The following is a 21,263-nucleotide window of genomic DNA, read 5'->3' on the forward strand; positions in this document are numbered from 1 at the left end:
TTGCATGGGGAATCATGGGCTCAAACCAGAGCTGCATGAACAATGTGCAACTTAAATTCCGGTGTGAAATCTGACCTTTACTCCCATGTGACTGTGTTGAGTTACAAATTGTCACACCCGAGTGACCAAACAATACCTTATGGAATTCAATTATTATGAGACCAAAGTGAAATCATTGATTTATTCCATTTGTGAACAATAAAAAGCAACTCACCATTCCAGGTTTAGCTGACAATGAACTCATGGAATCCATGTCATTCACCTTCAGCTTGTCAGGTGGCTGTGAATACACCTCTTGACTTGGAGCCAAGGCTCGCGTGACTGGACGTTGGATCTTCTTCCCAGCAGATGTCTGTACACTGAGCTCTGCTTCATCCGGACTCAACCTGAAAAAGGTAATAATAATAATAATCCTTGCATTTGATATAGCGCCTTTTCAAGTGTTCGAGACGTCTCCAAGCTCCTCACAGAATATACTGTAAAGTGAATTGACTGTTTATTTTGTGGGCGAAACGCAGCAGCCAATTGCGCAAAGTGGTGTCCCATAAACAGTTGTGGATTGAAATGACCAATTTATTATTAATTTTTTTTTAAGGGTTTATTACCCTTGTAAAAGCGATCCGCCAATCAACTAACAACTGGGTTCCTACTTACTGTAGGTAAACAGAGGCGTGTGGAGTAAGGAAACTTCCCCAACATTTGGCCCTGCCAGGAAACGAACCCAGGTCTCTCGCTTGTGAGTTGAGTGCTCTATCCCCTGAGCTACAGGACTCAGCACTGCTAACAGCTTAATGCAATAACAATTTCAGTTAGAACAGATCAATATTTAATCAAAAATGTTTGGTGGACACAAAAGCAGACGGTGGAAAGGGAAGCAATTTCCGTAGCTCAGTGTCTCATGTGCAAACTTACCACATGGGAAATAACAGGCGTGAACTTCGGTCAAACAGCTCTGTGGCACAGAGCTGTTTGACTGAAGTTCGCGCCTGTAATTATGCTGACTACCCTCCCATTTCATGGGTGACTTGATGTTTCAGAGTACAAACAGTGGACCCAAGTGCAAAGTGGGTGATGTTCGTGAAATTACATCGCATGCTTTAAAACAATTCCCGGTTGAAGCTACTGAATTGAAATTTATATTATTTGAAAAGATTTCACCATTGAAGAAGAATTGAAGCGAATACAACCACAACCTTGGGAGGAATGCGGATGAAATCGCAGTGGCTTATGCAAGCTATCTCATATCGGTGTCCACTGTTACGTTTATCAGGTACTGACGTCAAAGGTGCCATATAAATGCCAGCTGCTGTTAAAAGACACTTGCTCCTCAAATTCAAATAAGTGAATGCAAAAGGGGCAACGATTTATCAATATCCTATATATATTGTGTATGGAAGGTTTGTTAATTATCTAAACACGTAATTCTTTTTCCAATTCCGTTAACATTTCAAATTAGATTATACAAGGATGACTGAATACATACCCTGAATATGGTGTGGTTGAATCAGATAGCTTAATGGGTGGAGACTTTACCGGACTATCTTTCAGAGAATCAATCTTCAGGTACATGGACTGTTTTTGTGCAGTTGTATCATTATGCTAAAAAGGAGAAGGGGGGAAGGGAAACAAAACAAATCAGAATACGTTATTACAAACTGTAGCATAATTAAGCCTATTAAGAGCTATGCATTATGTGATGATACAAATTACATGAAAAATAATCATCTCTTCCACTAGACTTCAGTAGCAAAGAAAGACACCTGTGGTGCGAGTTAATATAAGCATTGACGATTGAAACACTACTATCGTACAACATTCAAGTCACTAGGTGTACGTGACTGGCACAACATGCAAGGACATGTACAGAAATTATTGCAATTATTTGTGTGAAAGAAACTACATGTGCAGCATAAGATGACTAATGGAAACACAAAGGCCAATATGCGACCCTGCTTGAAGGGCACTATATTAATGCTATTCCACCATAGTCTAACAGTGGATATTTTTCAAGTCTCCATTAACTGATTCTATTCTGAGAGTGTGTTTGAAGAAAAGGGATGCCTTATTTTCATGCCACGGTGTAGCTCTGAAGTAGACGAGAAGTGAACCCAGCTGATAATGGTTTCAGCTGAAGCCGAGCAACCTCACAGTGATGGTCTCTGGAGGGTATTTACCACTAGAGCAGCACCAAAAGTGGTTCACTTTATTTAAACAGACTGACCCCCAGTTAACAAGCTGAAAATAAATACTCAGAGGACATTTTCACAACAGCTGCTTTGAAAAGAAAACAATTAACAGACTTGCTGTTGTGAAAGGTATGCGGGGAGCAAGGGTGCTTTGCATTAATAAGTAACTGTGGAGCTCTGTAGTTTCAGTCAAATGTTTACAGCAACGAGGATTTCAGTGTAATTGTGAGATTTGTTGATGCCAGTGAATTCTGATAGTAACTTTGGTGATTTGGGTTTAACATGCAACTGATACTCACAGGTGAAGATGAGCCAAGTTTTTCCATATATTCTATTTCTAACGATTGGTCATATTCCAAAACTGTACAAGACAAGGCAAGAAAAAAGGCCACATTAGACAATCAAACAGGACTGGCTTTCCTACACAGGTTCCATGTAAGCACTGCATGGTTACGCCACATCTGTCTACAGGCAGCTCAGTTCCAGCATTAGAAACACCTACTGATTTAAGGCAGTAAACTTTAGTTCATTTCCCGTAAGCTAAGTGCCACAAAACGTATACCCATGGTGCATGTTTGGCACGCTGCTGAAATAATTACGAGGGCAACCACTGTGACTATTTGTTTAACAAAGATTGAATGCTATCTGCTTGTAACCAGCAAGTTCACAATGGAATAGAGTTGACAAGGACACTAAGTTCTTAATGACTTTGACAAACAAATTATAGTCCGTGAATTGGAAATGAGAATGAATGCAGACTAAGTTTGTTTATCACACGATTTATGAAACATTATAAAACAAATGAGCCATTTCAGAGCAGTGTTTCCTGTGGAAGGGTTACATGCAGATAAGGATTACATTGAGAACTGTACATGACTGATTATGGAGTAAAAGGCTTTTAACAAGACAATCCAATTACGCTGTGATTAATAGTATAAGCTTTAGGAAGTTAAATCCATGCTGTAGAGTGACCACATTTAAAGTGAAATGTAACAGATGGCATATAACATTGCTAAAAGTCTGACTTACTATTGCACTAAATCAGTTTGAAATGTCCAGTTTCTATTTTTGCTGACATTGAAGTCAACATAATTCAGTTCAACTTCAATAACTTGTTTTTCTTATCGCAGTTTTTCCTGAATAACTGACCACTTAGTTCCGATTCGTAGCTGGGTTTTTCCATCCTTACCAAAACCAAATTCCCCTGCCTTATCCTCCAATAATCAATCCCTTTACCCCCCACTTGGTCAAAAAGAGAAGACAGTAGATTCGTGGGCAGAGCTGGATTTGAGCAATCTGAGCACACGATGTGAGTTTCAAACTTTGGAGAGCAAGGACAGGATTCAAAATCTCCAAAACAAAGTCACAAAAGATACCCATTTTCTTCACGCAAAAAAATCAAGAAATGATGCAGCAAAGTTCAGAACAAGTGTGTCTGTCCTAAAACATGAAGCAAATTTTTGGAGGTCTCTTCTTACAAAGTTGATTAAAAATTAAAGTAATGGGCGCTGAGTTTCCCCTCTATCTCTGGCTTTCTCTCTGTTAATACTTACTTTTGTGCTGCCAGCAAAACAAATCCAATATATACATGCACATATATAAGGGAAGTGATTGACCCACATTCTGTGGGGAAATCACATCCCTAGTAGCTTCATGTATAACTGGATCTTATTGCCCATATCTCAGGGGTTTGGGTTAGTCTGGGAACATAAGGCAAGTGGCAATTTCGAAACGAAATTTAAGGGAAACAATACTGGTCTTATAACTTGGAAGGATACGGTGGACTCAAAATATGTTAAGGAAAAAAGGAGTGAATGCTTGAGCGACTTAATGAATGTGCTTTTAAAGCTTTTAATGAGGCCTTCACCTTGCTTGCAAATTCAATAGTGCACAATGAATGGCTACAGAATCGATTGTGTATGCTATTAGTTTAAGTGCAACACAGAAGATGATACAACAAAGCAGCCGAGCTATAGATTTTTGCCATAGACAACTCAGACACAAATTGAAGTTGAGGTTTGTAAACCGTGTAGAAGATTTGTACTGCATTTTTGCCATTACATCAATGTGTTGAGTGCTGCATAAATAGGGCACGAACACGGGTTTTCTTGAACAGGTTCAAGGTGGAGAGAATAAAAAGTGATAAAGCATCGATCATTAGCATTTTGTTGGCCAACGCGTTCAGGAGGACAAACAGGGAAATGTGTGCAGCCATCAATAGAATGCCCATAGGTGAGCAATCTATTCATTTTGCATTGCGTTTCCACACAATTTGCAGAGGGTGAAAGCAAAGCTCTTTTGAACAGTTAGTATAAAAACAAAAGCAAATCAATTTAAACAATCCACACATCCAACCAGAGAATTTCATACCACGGCTGATCCTGTGGTGTCGGCTCAACTATCTTAACCTCCCAAAGGAGCCTTATTTCTATGGAAACCTTCCATTTTCTTATCCACTGAGCTTGTTATTTTTATTATTATCTTTCCTATCCCTTTCCGCCACTGATAAACGCTCTGAGACACTACCCTGCGTGGTGGGTGCTATATAAGGGCAAGTTGTTGTTGTATTCACTTCCACCATCCTGATTCTGCCATATCTCTGCGATTCCGACCCTATAGTAATTACCATTTGCCACCAGTGCCTCTCGCTTCAGCATTTACCTATCTGCATCTAATTATAATATCCTAATTATCCTTTTTTATTCCCTTCACCTCCTTGTCTGATGGTCTGGTCTTGCTATTTGGGGCTTTCTGAGATCTTTGTGCTCTCGATTTAGATAGTTCCTCTCTTTTTGCTGTTTTCCCTTTTTTTCCTCAACGCTTGCACTTTCTTCCTGATGATTATCAGACCTGACCTCCTCCTTTTGTACTTCAGCACTCCACTGGCCCGCGCCACAAACCAGACAGATAACTAGCTAGAGAAATTAATGTCTGTCTCCTGCTGGTTTATTATCCCATGAGCTCAGCTGCTTCATCAGCACTAAGCAGAAATGCAACAATCTGATTAACCAGAAACAAATGATTTAACATCACCATTCCCAGCCCATCTGTTTTCCATACCCCTGACCTGGTTTAATGCTGCCCTCTGCTGTGTCTCCTGCACTGTTTCAGTGCATCACAGAACAGCGGAGACTTATATGCAAATTGTTTTATCTTGTGCTGAGCAGTAGAACCAGAGGACACGGCCTGGGATTGAAGGGGGGTAAATTCAAAACAAATCTGTGGAAACACGACTTCAGTGAGCGAGTGGTAAACTTACAGTACAGGCTCCCTAGGGAGACAGGCGATGGAAGCAGAAAATGTTGTTTGTTTCAAGAACAAACTAGATAGATGTCTGCTCGAAAATTATATCTTGTGATACAGTATATAATTTGGGACACAACATGTCAAGCGACTGCCAGGATGGTGGAAGGCGAACGAGATGGACCTTGATCTTCTTTCGCCAGCAAATTCTTATGTTCTTAAGGTGGTCCAATTCTGTCTTCATGTGCCCACCTCGGGAGTCTGGGCAGGGACCAGGAAGGAGCTCTGCCTGAGAGTCCCTCTCCCTTGGAGAGTCCCACCCTTAGCTCTGATGAGCTCAGCGAACAGACCAGACCGGTATCCGAGCTTACAATCGTGCCCCTGTATCCTGCCCCAGTGCCTTTACCCACAACATTTCAATGGAATGGCTAAATCAGGGGAAAAAAACAATTTTTAAAGCTTTCACTGATAGAATACAGTTATTATGAGTTTTGAGGTAGTTGAACCAAGCAACGCAATCACCCCTCAATTCATGCAGAGAAATGAAGGCTTGACGTCCGTGTTTTCCAATACATAGGGGAATGTTTAAGAATGCATTTGTGGCTCTGACATCCCTATATCAGAGGATGATCTAATTAATTCTGATCTAATACAACAGGTGCATCTTGCAATAAAGTACAACACTTTTTCCCAATTTAGTAAAATATAAAAGATAAGTTTGAATCTCTTCGCCTTGGCATTATCTCTGCCGGAACCTGCGCATTGGGTGCTATCAAATCTTACCATAATTATTGGTATCTTCCATGAAACTGTCAAGCACCAGTTGCAACCTAAAGTGTTATAATGAGCCCAAAACATACTTTGTATTCGCCTCTAACTCTTTCCTCCCCACTCACCCCCCCCACCCCCACACCCACACACACACACACAACAAAGGTTCACTTGTTTGCTGCTAAAAATGTAATGTTCCCGATACAAGCAGTAAGAGCTACAGATACTGCCAGCGGGACATAAAACCTACCCTCTGGAGAAGTGAAGTTGTTTTCATTCACAAATGCAGAAAGATCGGAGGGCTGAGGGTAGTCAGGCTTCTCGTCCAGTTCACTTTGTACCCCGGAGTAGCTCCATTTCTGATTTGTCACAGAGGAGGCCAGTTTCTCTTCATCGGTGGCATGGTCCACTGTGGCGATAACTGGTGGTGTCTCGGGGGTAGTTAGTGGGGTCGAATCCTGAAATGCAACAATCAATTGCCCACAAAATACACAGTCAATTCACTTTATAGTGTATTTTGTGAAGCGTCTCGAAAGCGTGACAAGGCGCTATGTCAATGTAAGGTTTATTGTTATTATTATCAATACCTGCTCATTTTAAAATCCAGATTATGGGCTATCCCCACTAAAATATTGACAATATTTTTCCCAGTAATGATTTGAAATGTCAACACTGACCTGCGAGGGGGTCCCAGACAGTGGTGAGCGCTTTGGTGATCTCTTCACCCTGAATGTATTTCTGTGAAGAAGAACAGAAACAGCCGACGTAAGCCACTTAAAATGTACCAGAGGACGACTGTGCATTGCAGCTGGAAAGTACAAAACACTAAAAATGAAAACAAAAAACCCATATACACACACACGCACACATAGGACACACCAAGTAGAAAATGCTTAAGCCTTCACCTTAAAGGGGAACCTCAAAAATATTTAATTAGCACTGATGAAAAGGGTCATCATTTACAATTAAACTCTACGCAGCTTCCTGGAAAGAAAGATACAACAGAACCAAGCCAGGGCAGTTGAGGAATTTGCTCACCACTTTGCATCTCTGAGCTCACAGGTTCCCAATAGCATATCCAGACACTAACTCTCTTAAAAGCTCAGCAAGGGGGCCTTCCTGGGAAACACTGGCAGGTATCCTTAATGAGACCGTCTAAATAATTCAACTGGAAGCTCAGTAGGAGGGTAATTTCCAGCATCAAATTCCAGGAAGACTGTGACACTTTTTTTTCCCACTTTTTTTTCTTTAAAACAAGCAAGTCGCGAGCACATCTGCTTTAACGGATTAATGCGAACGACAGGACAGAATCTCGGCATATTTGGAAATTAGAAAAAAAGCTTCCGTTATCTGATTTCAATAATAGAACGTCACAAAAATATACTAATATGGTCCATTAGGTCTGTGCTGATGGTTTTCCATACATGAGCTTTTTAAGTTCAAACTAATTCCCCTGGGCATACCTTTAAATATTCCTCTTTTTTTCAAACATCTAATTTCCTTTTAAAATAATGTAGGGACTTGGCTTCAGCAATAGTTTGCGGCAAAGAATTCCACATTTCAACCAAAAGCTTTCCTTCCATTTTGAGTCGTTGAGGCAAACATCAATGAAAGAGACAAGCAAAAGGGGAATATTAGCAATGATGAAAGAGGTGCCATTTATAATAAGATGCCAGGCGGTTTCAAATGATGTGAATATACCCAGGAGAGGCTGGTAGGGAAGGTAGAAAATTGCCCTCATTAATGCACCGGACTCAACTGTATGGCAACTGGCTAAGAGGTGGGATGACCTGAATATATGCTCAATAATGGTCACAGGGTTATTCAGGCCCATCAAGTTCACTCCATCCACAGACCACACAAAACCAATCCTAATGTAAACTTCACCTCACCCATTCCTGCAACAGTCAGCATAGATATGCCTCAAAAAATTAATCAAAAAGGACAAAATATTCTTCCACCTGACACCGCTACCACCAGCCTGCAAACCTGACCTCCCTCCCTCCCTCCACAAACAATCTCCCCAGCCTCCCCCCACTCCCCCACCGTGCATAGAAATTCATGTCTCATTAAGTTATTAAGTTAGTTATTCATCTCAGTCTTCGCCCATCCCTACAATTTGACAATATTGATCTTTTTTTCAAGCAGCTAATTGACACATCAATTGCTCTGTTGCCAATCCGTTCCATAAAGCCAATACTCTGTGGAACAAATGCTCTTCTGATGGGCAGTCCATCACTATTTATTGTATTTGATTATACCATTCTTTCTGTAGCTTTTGAAGATCGCTACGCAGGTTTCAATTCTGCCAGAAACTTTTGTCTGCGATGGGAACACTGAAGAGGTTGATTCCCTTTCGCTTGTGTGGAGAGGTAAGTAAGTCTACCATATAGTGTTCATTTGGAATCTAACTCCATGGAACATTAGCCTCGGATCAGAGGAGCGTTATATGATCTCTGCTTTGGTGGTTTATGATGGCCTTTTTAAGCAAGTTATAGCCTTCCTCCCACAAAATATAGCCTTCACTTCACTGCTTTTTTCAAGCAGCTAACTGACACATCAATTGCTCAATTCACTTTCCAGTATATTCTGTGAAGTGCTTTGGGACGTCTCGAAGACGTAATAAGGCGTTATGTCAAATACAAGGATTATTATTATTTATTATTACTCCGTGCTCTCAGTAATTCAAAATTCTGCATTAAAACTAATTCCCATAGTTTACTCACATACAAAAAATCCTCTGCCACGTATTGTCAGCCATTGCCTGATATGTTGTGGAGAATTGTATTTTATGAAGCACTCATATTCCATTAATCTTAATAAGGGAGCTATACTCTCCAAAGAGTTTAGAGTTTTGCTGTACACTTTTTTTTGTAAGGAACAAAATAAGGGAGTCCTGTAGCTCAGTGGTTAGAGCGCTCGCCTCGCAAGCGAGAGACCTGGGTTCGATTACCGGCAGGGTGAAACCTTGGGCAAGTTTCCTTACTCCACATGCCTGAAAATAATCCCTCAAGAAAAAAAATAATAATTTGGTTACTCAATCCATGACTGTTTGTTGGCGCAATTGGCTGCCACGTTTCGCCCGCAAATATACAGTCAATTCACTTTACAGTATATGAAAAGCGCTGTATCAAATGCAAGAATTGTTATAAATATTGTTAACGCCTGCAGATACAAAACCCAATTTTCATCAAGTTGATTTCACAAGACTAAATTACACCACTGGACAGATTTGTTTCTGGTCCTTTGTGGTCTTAAAGCAAATGTTTTTCTTAAAAAAAAAGTTTAAAACATTGTCATGGTATTTGCAGCGTTTCATAATACATTTGAATAATCACAACAAACATACACATTATGAAACATTATAAATTGTATCCAATTATACCACCTCTCTCTTCATTTGTTTGCACAAATAAATGTCAAGTGTTTTGTCAATCACGTTTACGTAGCTTTTTTAACTAATCTGTTACAAAAAGTACAATATCAAATGACCTGGAAGACAAGAAAATTAGAAAGCAAAGTCTTACTGGAACACCCGAACGAACAAACACAGCATTTACTGACAATTGGGCTGAATTAAGTAAAATAAAAAAGATCAGCAAATCCTCATCCCAATAGGCCAGTGAATCCCTTTGGTGTCGTTAGCTATAGAGAACTCAAAGGTTCCAGGTTAGAACCCTGGTCTACACTCAGCAAGTGAGGCAAATCAGAGCTATAGAAGTGGTGGCCTCAGTAATTCAGAGCCTGGGAGGGTTAAAATGATTCCCAGGATGACTGCTCTTGATCAAAGTGCACACGTGTGGAAAGTAGATGAAGCGACCAGAGATCAGCTCCGATGGGCCCAGAGCCAAATAATCCAACGATAATAACGTTGCAGCTTCACATGCGAGTCAATGGATTCTGGGCAGAGTACAAAAGAACTGTTGAGACTCACAGTACCTTTGGGCTTACTTCCAATTACAGCAGTTTGGTCCGCAACAGTTAAACTAAGGCACTCACAGCAAAGTAGCTCTGGAACTCACTACTTCTCTGGACTTCCATTAATCTGTCCTTGAGTGGAATTTTCTTCTTCATCCTTCACCGATTATAGCTGCAGGACAATGATTTTGTATCGACACTGTTTCACATACTAATAAGTGAAGGATTAAAATTTGGCCAGGAGCTGAGTTCAAAAAGGTTAGAAACAACTGGATGAAAAATGATTTTTATTCTTGGTCCTGACAGACCGTTCCTCGCTGCAAACATTTAAACAGTTTCATTTGGCCTCTTTAAACGTTGCAGGCTCTGTAGACCTACTATCCCCCTACCACCTCTCCAACCTACTATCCCCCTACCACCTCTCCAACCTACTATGCCCCTACCTACCTGCCGTACCCTCCGTTCCTCTGGCTCCGGTCTGCTCCACACCCCCCGCCCCAACCGCCCTACCATCGGTGGTCGGGCCTTCAGCCTCTCAGCCCCGAGGCTCTGGAACTCCATCCCCCAGTGCCTTCGCCGCTTCCTCCCTTTCTTCCTTCAAGGCCGGTCTCAAGACCTTTCTCTTTGACCTTCAGCCTTCAGCTCCCCTCTCGACTCTCTACCCCCTCCTCGCTCCCTCCCTTCCCTCCCCTCACCCTGACCATTTCTCCCACTGCTCGGGTCCCAACCCAACTGTCCAGCGCCTTGGGACGTCCTCCCGACGTGAAAGGCGCTCTATAAATGGAGTCTTGTTGTTGTTGTTGTAGAGAGACTTTAATCCGCACTTGCAAGATCTGGTTCCTGACTGCTTTCAAACCAAATGTATTGTAAGATTACAATTTTCTGTCACAAGTCCATCAACGGTGAAAATTAAATTTTCTCCTATTCAGGAAATATTAATTGCGTTAAAATCATTCCATGAAAAAATTGCGAGTGTACGTCACAGACATGATCAAAATGTGTTCACTTTACAATCATGAGACTTGTTGAACTGTTGACATCTCGGCAGACATCAATAAGTTTGTTAAACAGTCTGTTTAATGAAACATCTAACTCTCACTGATTAAATGTCATGCTGTTAGCATTCTTCACAATTCCTTTCATGTTTGGATCTGATAACAAGAGTACTGCATAAAAATATTGCTGAATAGTTTGGAGGAAGAGTTTTATTTAACAAAATTATAATTTTTTATTCCCTCCTGTAATATCCTGAAGGCATTCATGACTTTTCCTTCTATTGAGGGTAAAACTCCACAGGAGGCAACTTTCCTGTGGTGCAAGATCATTATTCACATGATTCTGTAATCCTCTTCATTGATTGTTATTTACAAAATGAAAGGCATTGTACTTTCCTCTGTAGTTGTGTTTACACCTAATTTACACAGCTCGCAAATTATAGAGCCCATGAACCAAAAAGATAACCGCAGTAGAATCAAAGAGAGATTATACAACATCTGAATACTGATCACGGTATCAAAACATCAACAGACATGCTTAATAATTCATCTTGAAAATATCAGTGCCTAACATTCAGTGGCAATCCAATTTGATCCTATTTAAATACTGCTGCATGAGGAAGATTGAATATTTCATGCAGTAGGGTCAACAGAACCTGGAAATCGACCATAAGCCCATCAAATTGGTAGACTCAGTTGATTTATTTCCAAACTATACATCTTATAATTATAGCCATATCTTAACTTTCACCATTTTTCCTTTCAATCACTGTGTCTTCTTAATGATGGCAAACACGGATAATGAAAACAAACACGAATAATGAATGGCTTATTTGCTCTCAATCTTCATCAGCCAAACAGACGTAAAACATTCAAGGTCTAACAATATGTCTGCAGACATTTGGCAATAGAGATGATGCTTGCTGAAGTGATGTGTGGAAAAAGTTATTTTTTAGATGGCTGATTGGTCTTTCTTCGGCCTTATAAATATAATATCTACAAACACTGCCAACAAACATTACATTATATTCTTTTCAATACAAATTCGCTGAGCGGTAAATCCTTACAGATCCCTCAATTGAAAGTGGTGCAAGCACTCTGCACCTCTCAGACCTCTAATTCATAGAAACAGAATACAAATATTCCCTTCCACAAGATGGTAACACAAAATGAAAGCTCCATGAAGTGAATTTATTTGGATGATTGTTGGTCAGAACACCAGGAGAAATTATTTTTGTTTTGAATAGTGTCAGGTAATCTTTACTGCCCACCTGAACCAGCGAACATACCTCGGTATAAACACCTCAGCTGAAGAAAGGCATCGGAAAAGCAGTCTTCCCCACAGTATTTAACTGAAGTGTCAGTCTAGGCTATGAACTCAAGATTCGACAGTTAGGACATGAACGCATAATCTTCTGATCTAGAGTCAAGTATGCCGGCAATTGAGCCAACCAAACATTTCCTAAAGCGGTGATCTTTTTAATGTGAAAGTCCGCAACTAAGCACTTGCATCATCAGCAATATGTATCATTGAGGTCTGCCCCAGTGAGTTGCATATCACCTCAAGTCTTATTAAAAGTAAATGTTTTGTTACTTACGTCTTTAAAGGTGGCCTTTTCTTCTTTGAAGACTTACTGCCATTTTCTTCTTCGGGTGTGACAGGGTCATCGTTCACCTCGAATGAAGCGGAGGAATGCGAAGGGGATCCCAACATTTTTGAGGAAGATTTGAAGGGGTCCAAAGAGCCATCACAATTGTCTGCCTCAAAACTGTACGAAGCACGAGATAATTTGGGAGAATTGGGGACCTTAACATTACTGCCAAACGGATTAAAATTGGGATCATCCCATTGATCAGGGTTAAAAGAATATGAGGTCTTCTGAATTGGGATATCGTCAATATCAGTCGTTGAAGGTGGCGTAGAAGAAGTGCTGTCCACCTTTTCAACCGAGGGAACCTTTTTGGCCCCAATCTTTGGCTTTCTGAGTGGCATTTTTCCACTGGGCTTCTTACCCAGTTTCTTAGGAGGCGGTTTCTTTGCCTGCTCGGTTTCAAAATCGTCTTTATTTTCGGAATAGTCAAACTCCAGCCTCACCGCATGGCCCAAAGCTGGAGAGTCAATCTTGACGTCAACCACAGGTTCCACTCTTTCCGATTCTGTCGATACTGCGGTAGCCCCCCCGCTTTTGGTCTCTGAAAGTGGCACCTTCTGCACAGCTCCACCGTCGAGAGAACCGATTTCGACAAAGTTACCTGGATCGAAGCCGCAGGAAGCCGAAGTGGGAAGGGGAGAGTCGTTCACTGCGCTTTGTGGACAAGGCGCTTCAGGTAACGTCTCGGCTTTGCTAGTCTCTGGAGCTGGGGGCACTGCCGGGCATTCCGTCACTGTTGGTATCTCTACAGGTTGTTCTGATCGGACCTCTGCGGCCTGCTCTGCCTTTGACTTCCTTTTTACAGACAGTGGCCTGGGTTTCTTCTTCTTAACACTGGGAGCATTATCTGCAGCTATACTGAATGCCTCTGGTTGCAAGGATGTGGCCGGGGCTTCTGTATTGCCAACATCTGTGGCTTCGGCAGGCGTTTCAGCCTTTTGCCCGAGTGGTGGAGATGGCAGTGGTGGACTGGAGCCAGCTGGAGAGGATGGGATCTCTTTACTGGCTTGTTCGAGGATTCCTGATCCCTTTGGCTTGTCTGTCACAGGTGAGCTCGGAGCCAGAGAGGATGAAACCTGGAAAGGGGCTAACGACTCGAGACTATCAAAATCAATTTTATAAGCTCCACTACTGGCTATTGGTTTATCTTCATCAAAGACGATGGAGGCTGACTCGGAGAGAGGTCTGAAGGCATCAGCTTCCCCTAACTGTTTTTCAGTGGTGTCTACGATCTGATTGTCAGGGGAAAACACTGTAAAGAAAGAACAGATACCCACTCAATCATTGTACATTACTTAGAGACTTTTGAATGATAAATAATAGATATAATAAATAATAAATAAATGCAAGGATTGTTATTGATAAATCTGCGTCAACCCAAATCTTTTAAGATTCTGTTCTTCTTTCACCCCAAACTTCAAATAAAAACTCCTTCCATACACAAACGTGTATTATTTTTCTTTTTTTAAAAAAAACTTTGTACACGAGCAAGCACAAAGCAGACAAACATCGATGCACTGGATTTACATGACTCAAGATTATAGCCGCACATTCATGTACTCGCAAAACAGTTTAATTTAAACAAACTATAATACTTTCAAATTTCCAGGGGCTGGGGTTATTCTGCCTTGGTAATGGGTACTGTTTTAGTCTGATCTGGCAGCAACTTGGTTGAGACTGTTTAAACTCATTTAAAGCCATTAGCCTCAAGGCTCTCATTTGTGTAATGACACCATTTGTGTAATGAACGCAGCATTAAATGCTTTTGCCAAGATACATCAGATTTGTATTTTATAATACAGAAGTACAACTGAACTTTTAATTCATTTCTATGCTAAGCAAAAATAAACCCACCGAGTTCACTGACAGCAGTCAAAAAGGCAGTCAACACACATTAAATATAAAATGTGCTGAACACATGAAAACAGCTAAACAGCTACCATCCATTGATGTGTTCCATCAGGTGCACACAGCGAACAGAACAAAAGGACAAAGCCAGTCTGCAGAATCGTTCCATCTCACGATCCCTGTCCAGTATCACAACAGATATATCTTCATTTGCTGTAGCAAAAGCAAAACCGTTTGCAGACTTATTTGGTCAGATATTCAGCGGTCACGTGAGCTGAAACCATTTTAATTTTGAAAGCTGCTTTTGGTTTTCTAAAGCAATACCAGTTTACCACACGAAAAGGGATCGAAATATGAAACAAAATCCCCCACAGTCAATTTTTTCTATTACTACTGTTTAAAGTACATGAGTCAGGCTTTAGAGAGGGAACTGAGCCCAATCCAAGGTCTGCGATTCTCGCGGTGATAAGATCCCAAACCAGGGTCAAACCTCCAAAAACAACCCCACAAAAAATAGCCTACTAACAAAGTTTTATTGATCTAGAATGGAAAGAAAAACTTATTTTAGACATAGTTCTGTTATTGGCTTCATATTTGGAAGCAGTTTTCCTTTTCAAGTTTCACATCACCTTGAAGACTCCGTCTAACGTAAAGTCACAACTCATTACTTTCCACTTGTATTGTTCACAATGTTGGGCAGGGGGGGGATTTGAGGCCCATGTATTTCCTGTGGAATGAAGGGGAGGCAAGAGACAACAGCTGTCGTCTCAAGAGAGGCACTCACTACTAATCGTTCTCACGTTCTCAAGTCTCAAACATTGGCCCAACTCATTCGTTGCTCCAAAAACAACTAAAACATGCAAACACATTGATTCTGTACTATTTACTCTGTCTGAAATTCTTTTGCTGATAAATCAGTCACCTCCAGGATATGTCAATAAGGTGAAATGGGAGTAGACACACTGTGACCACGTGGGCGATAGCAGATCAGTTAATTTAGAATATCAAACACCCTCTCTAAATAACCTGGCTGCTGCCAATATTTCCCTTTGTCATTCAAAGCTTAAAGTATATCAGGTGGCGAGGGGAGGAAAAAATATTTTGATTTTTTTCCACTGCTCATTCAATTTCTAGTCTCCGGTTTCCAGCATTGGTTTCTCATCTCTTATTCCATCTTGGTTTTTTTTGGCCTGTGGTGGCCTCAAAATTACATGCTATTAGAAAAATCCACAATAGCTGCGTTTAAAAGGATATTTGCCAGTCCAAATAGAATATATCAAAGACTGGAATAAAAAACACTTGGACCCAAAAGGGTTTCATTCACACGCCATTTGCTCTTTTGGAATTAGAAAAACGTTGCTTTCAACCTAGTACACTATGCTTTTTTCTTATGTAGTCTGTTGCAAAAGAATGATTGGGTTCTCAACGTACCAGCACCACAGTGCCAGATGTCTTCCATAAATGGCTTCCTGCATGATCAGCTCTGATAGCAGATTGACGTCACAACACAGAGGCACAATTACAATTCCCACAACTAAAATCTCTATCTTTCCATAAGTCCTGCAGCTCAGTGGTTAGAGCACTCGCCTCGCAAGCGAAAGACCTGGGTTCGATTCCCGGCAGGGTGAAACCTGGGAAAGTTACCTTACTCCACACACCTCTGTTTACCTAGCGGTAAGTAGGAACCCGGTTGTTAGTCGATTGGTGGATCACTTTTACGTGGATAATAATCCTTCAAAAAAATATATAATTTGGCCACTCAATCCACGACTGTTTGGGGGCCCTGCTGTGCACAATTGGCTGCCGTGTTTCGCCCACAATGGCCAATAGATCTGCTCAGCATGTCTGCTATCAGGATGAACGCAGACTTTGTTAAATCCACCAGGATTTCTCTCCTTTAAAAACAATGATGGTGTCAATTTGATTTAAAGAGAAGGCAGACATAAAAGACACAGTCCAAATAAAACAGAGGCTAATCAACTGGGTCTTGAAAGAGTATCCAAGGAGGAAGTGAGATTAATGTGTAGGACACAAGCACTTCTCTGACTTCAGGGGTCTGAGTTTGACCAGGCTATATGAAAGACATCTTCACTCACAAAATATAGTGTCAATTCACTTTACAGTATATTCTGTGAAGCGCTTTGAGACATCTAGAAAACGTGAAAAGCGCTATATCAAATGCAAGGATTATTATTTATAAGCCAACATTGTGCTGTATAGTTAAGCTGTATAGCTATATTCCATGCAATGAGGCAGTGAAGAAAGAAAAAAAATTATATTTAATGCATTATATCCAATGAATTAATTCCATCCTACTAATTACTACAGCTACCGAGAGACATTTCACAAAAATATCCTTTGTCCAGAAAAACCGAGTTGATCAGCACTCAATTAACACAGCGCCAGGTGGCGGTCTGCATTATGTGATGCTTTACTGCGAGGGCTGAAACAAAGTGAATGTTTTGTGAAGGCAATGGGTCTCAACATGAATTTACCTGCTTCCTCTTTCAGATCCTGACCCAGTTGCTGTATATTTGCAGCACTTTCCGCTTCTATTTCAGATCCCCAGCACAAGCAGTAGCCTCTCTTCTTATTTCAATGTGACTGACATTGAGTATTATCTTAACAGGACTCAGTCATCTAATTCAAGCGGCTGTTCTTTGCCATTGACAGAAACACCGCTTAAAATGTCGGTGAGGCAGGAGAAATTGGAAAGTTTCAAAATGAATCTCCAAATCTCTTATCAGGCCCTCAGTGCACCAGCTGTTCAACCTGGTTAATAACGGAAAGCTAATTAGCAGCTTCCAATTTTCCTCCCGTCTTATCAACTCGGCCCAGTTCTGCATGTTTGCCATTTCTAATTCACGGAAGGACGTGGCAGTATATTATCTCTGCAGATTTGCAGTTTCCCCTTCTCCAATCCAATTCCTACAACTGGTTTGGATTTGCTTAAGCACAGTGATGGTTTTCCTCATGTGTCACACACCTGGCTGATTCCCCACCCACCCAAAAAATAATTCTTGCAACTGCACCTTAAATCCACCCACTGAACTTATCTGTGGGCTGCCTTCCCAGTAAAATATCACAAACAGTGATAGTGTGTGCACTTTTAATGGAACTTATTGCATTAAATACAATCCAATAATCACAGCTGATTAATGCAACAAATCCAGTTTGTGAATATTAAATTTTAGACTGAAGTTTTTATGCACGTGCGTGACTCACAAAATAATTCAGCCAATATAGTTAAAAACTTTTTCTTTAAAAGTTTAATTGTAGTTGTCGTCTGAAGTATAGCTTTTATCTGTAGGCATTCTATCTTTGGATGCTCCCTTCACCTACTTTTTATTACCAAGTAAAGCCCAGATATCTTAACCTCATTGAAAACTGATCGGACTCATTCCCTGTTAAGCACGTAGAAATATTAATCAGATTAACATAGCTCGGATACATAGCAGCAGGGATCAGATGCTCCCCTAATGAAATCATATGCCATCATTAGCTAACTGGGTAATTAATTGCTATCAGTCAGGTCAGTAGCCTCTCTGTGTCAGAGTTGTTTTGAATGGAGACAAAGAACAATTCCCTGAAATGTTGCTGTTCTGGTAATAACAGCACAAAGTTCTGCCTGTCCTTGTTCTGAGTCTCTGCCAAATGGAGAGCAGGTGCTGTATTGTTTTTCTAACAGTTTGTTGTCCTCAAGCCATTTACCAAATATTGGAAGACTTCATGTTTGTGTCAAAAAGACTGAAAGAATCTGAGGGTTAAAGTTAAATTTGATATTCATTCTGGAATATGAAAGCTTATCCAACCAGAGAGACTTTGTAAAACTCCCGACTTCCCCAAGTTTATACAAGTCTACATATCATGTTCTTAAAGTGAGAATCAGCCACTGAATCATTCAGTTGTACAATGTTTATGAAAGCTTTCCATTCAGTTGGAGGGCAAAAGTCTCCCCAAGTCTCTCAATGAAGCAACTTTATATTAACCTTTTGTTATTATTTTAATCCTGCATTAAACTTCGGAAAGGCAGGCATTTTATAGCCTCTGAGCCAGGTATTCTGACAAATCATGTTATTTATGGTAATCCCCAGAAATTAAGTGGATGGGGTGGGGAGAGGGAGGGGGGGGGCTGAAGTCACAATTTTGTGGGGTCAATGTTTTCACACCTGTATTGTGTAATAGGACTAAATTGAGTACCTTCAGTAAACAACGATTATGAACTAAATGGAATGATTTAACAGGAAAGCAAACTCCCTGAAGCAGATCTGTTCTTGTACAGATAAGAATATTGATTCTATTTTAAAAAGAGCAGCAGAGATTTAGACACCGACTACTAATAGATGAACTCCTCCCCCATGTCGAAATTATTCCAAAGCCAGCAAATCCCACAAACAGTGACTATTTGTTCAGCCTCTATTATTGCACAGGTATTAACTGAAGGCTGGTGCATGTCACGTGCTTATCTCCATCGAGGATAATTATGTTAAATAGGTTTCTGTGACCATCAAATGCAGAGAGAGCTAACTTTCCGCTCAATCCAGTTCCACTTGACTTCCGATGCCCCAGTGGATAGCTATTTTTGGCTGTGAAACTCAGATTTAAAATGACTGAAAGCTGGTGCAAGGGATCCAAATAGGAAACTGCATTCAAGACCCACGGATTCAGGCTGCTTTTCACGTGCTGGAAACTCGCTTAAAGCGGCATCGTCATCTGGTGAAGGATCTCAGACATCGCGCTGTCAGGTCCTGGGCATCGCTTTCACTCCGACAACGATTTGGAAAGCAACGATTAAAAATAAAAGTATACAAACAAATTGCTAAAAAAAATCTGCACTGCAGCACCAATGTTCCCTCGCAGATAACGAGGCTATGAATGCACTCAGTGAAAGCTCATATGTCAACAACGCCCATTTTAAAAGTCACCGATCAATCTCTTTGTTTTATATGAATGGAGATAACTTATTGGGAGAGGGGGAAGAGAAGCGAGATCCGAAAATATCATTCCATTACGTCAGAGGTAAATCCACCCCCTTTCTTTTCCACTGTTATAATGTGTTTGGGCAGATAGGTGACGGGAATGGGTACAGACGTTTATTAAATTCAGGATGCTTTTTGAAACTATGTGCCCTTTTGTCTGCAAATCATAGCTGCATAAATTATAGCAAGCCACATGAAGGTTGGAAACACAAAAGCAAAGTGCCAAGCCATTTACATATTGTATCTGTCACCAGCACTTCACTGCCTTTATTGTGTTCCCCCCTACTTCATCGGTTTGACCTCCAGTCAACCATCATTAATGGCACTCGTCTTTCTGTACCTGAATCTTCGGCGGGCAGCTGCTCTTGGCTCTCCTCTTCACCAGCCCCGGTGGGAATCTGCGGAGCGACTTTGACAGGGGTCGTCTCTTCGGGCGTCTCGAAGGCTCCTTCCGAGTCCGAGCTCCTAAAACAAAAATGAATACACGTCCTGTGAAAAACGCATCAAAGAAAAACACAATCAGTTTTCATCCACACGCGTCCAGCAACACTGACAGAACTTGCCTAGATCCAGTTATTTTCTGCACAAACTGGAGACTGTAGTCTCCTCCACCGCAAACTGCAGACCATGTCCATCGAGCCCACTGCACCGGAGACAGAATTTGCCAAGAGCTAAGAGCCATTTCCGTCTTAATTCCGTCTACAAAACTAGGCTGACGTAATTTAATTCAAAGGAATAGAGACACTGGAGTATTCCCGTTCAATAACAGTGACAATGCTCCTGCAAGTTGGCCATCCTTTATGTTCTCAGAGGCTGGCTGACGTGTGTTCCGAAGCTCTTTGCATGATACAAAGTGGTTGCTTTAACGCTCAAATATATCCGCAGTTTTCCCCTGTTCACAGCCCGAATCCACTCCTGGCACAGGACAGGCTACTGCAGAACGACTTCAGTGTAGTATCCCACAGCACAGGCCATTTGATTGTCCAGATCTCAGCCTGTTATCTTCACTGAATTCCAATGAGATCTCAGAGCTCGATCTTGCTTTCACAGCACCAGTGCCTGGAGCCTACCACTGGTATTGGAGGTATTCTGTTACCACAATCCACCTCCATGTACAGCAATGTCTCCCATCGCTGCATCAGAACAACCCCCCTCGTCCTATTGTACTAACCCTTCTGTTAACAGTTTTATAGTGCTTCTGTTTCAATGAGAAGTTTAAAAAAAACAACATAAATTAACCCTTTTCTTGCTGAATTACACAATTTACATACGCAAAATTACATTTGTATAGTGCCTTTCACGTCATGGGGTTTGTATATATATATATACACACATATAAAAACGCAGGCAACTGTGATGGTATATAATAATAATAATCCTTGCATTTCATATAATGCCCAATCACATCTTTGAGACATCTCGAAGCGCTTCCCAGAATATACTGTAAACTGCCATGTTGAACAGAAAGGGTTAAAAATTAGCTATTGACCATAATTGCTGTAATTTTAGTAGCTGCAGAATTTTGATATTTATGTGACTATCAGGATACTGATACTAAAATCTGTCTATCAAATTGATGGTAAATGTACACTTTCAACGAGGGCCCACTAATCCAGAGCCAGGGTGTGGGCGCATATATTCTATTAAGCAACAACTGTGTTGTTGAGTTAC

At 40.9% G+C, this 21,263-nt stretch overlaps 1 protein-coding gene and 1 long non-coding RNA gene across 10 annotated transcripts in view; one reads left to right on the top strand and one right to left on the bottom strand.

Annotated features, from left to right (window-relative positions):
* The window catches only part of LOC103185430 (transforming acidic coiled-coil-containing protein 2), an 82,131-nt gene that overhangs the window by 17,076 nt on the left and 43,792 nt on the right, over positions 1-21,263 (bottom strand). For 7 of the 8 annotated variants that reach the window (XM_042336680.1, XM_042336679.1, XM_042336678.1 and 4 more), the window contains exons 7-13: positions 19,933-20,057; positions 12,712-14,017; positions 6,878-6,938; positions 6,451-6,658; positions 2,486-2,547; positions 1,484-1,599; positions 215-386 (exon numbers count right to left, since the gene is read on the bottom strand). In XM_042336680.1, coding sequence (XP_042192614.1) covers positions 215-386; positions 1,484-1,599; positions 2,486-2,547; positions 6,451-6,658; positions 6,878-6,938; positions 12,712-14,017; positions 19,933-20,057 — 2,050 coding nt within the window. Of the gene's footprint in view, positions 1-214; positions 387-1,483; positions 1,600-2,485; positions 2,548-5,820; positions 5,858-6,450; positions 6,659-6,877; positions 6,939-12,711; positions 14,018-19,932; positions 20,058-21,263 lie in introns of those variants that run through there. The other variant, XM_042336683.1, reaches the window with a different exon arrangement.
* On the top strand, positions 333-12,833 carry LOC103185429. 2 transcript variants are annotated; one of them, XR_488634.2, is made up of 5 exons: positions 333-395; positions 1,152-1,270; positions 4,303-4,418; positions 8,476-8,572; positions 12,776-12,833. It is a non-coding gene; the product is annotated as an uncharacterized LOC103185429 (long non-coding RNA). The 2 variants fall into 2 exon arrangements; XR_488635.2 differs by lacking the exon at positions 4,303-4,418.

Source organism: Callorhinchus milii, unplaced genomic scaffold (genome assembly GCF_018977255.1).
Source record: "Callorhinchus milii isolate IMCB2004 unplaced genomic scaffold, IMCB_Cmil_1.0 Scaffold7, whole genome shotgun sequence".
Classification (NCBI taxonomy): Eukaryota; Metazoa; Chordata; class Chondrichthyes; order Chimaeriformes; family Callorhinchidae; genus Callorhinchus; species Callorhinchus milii.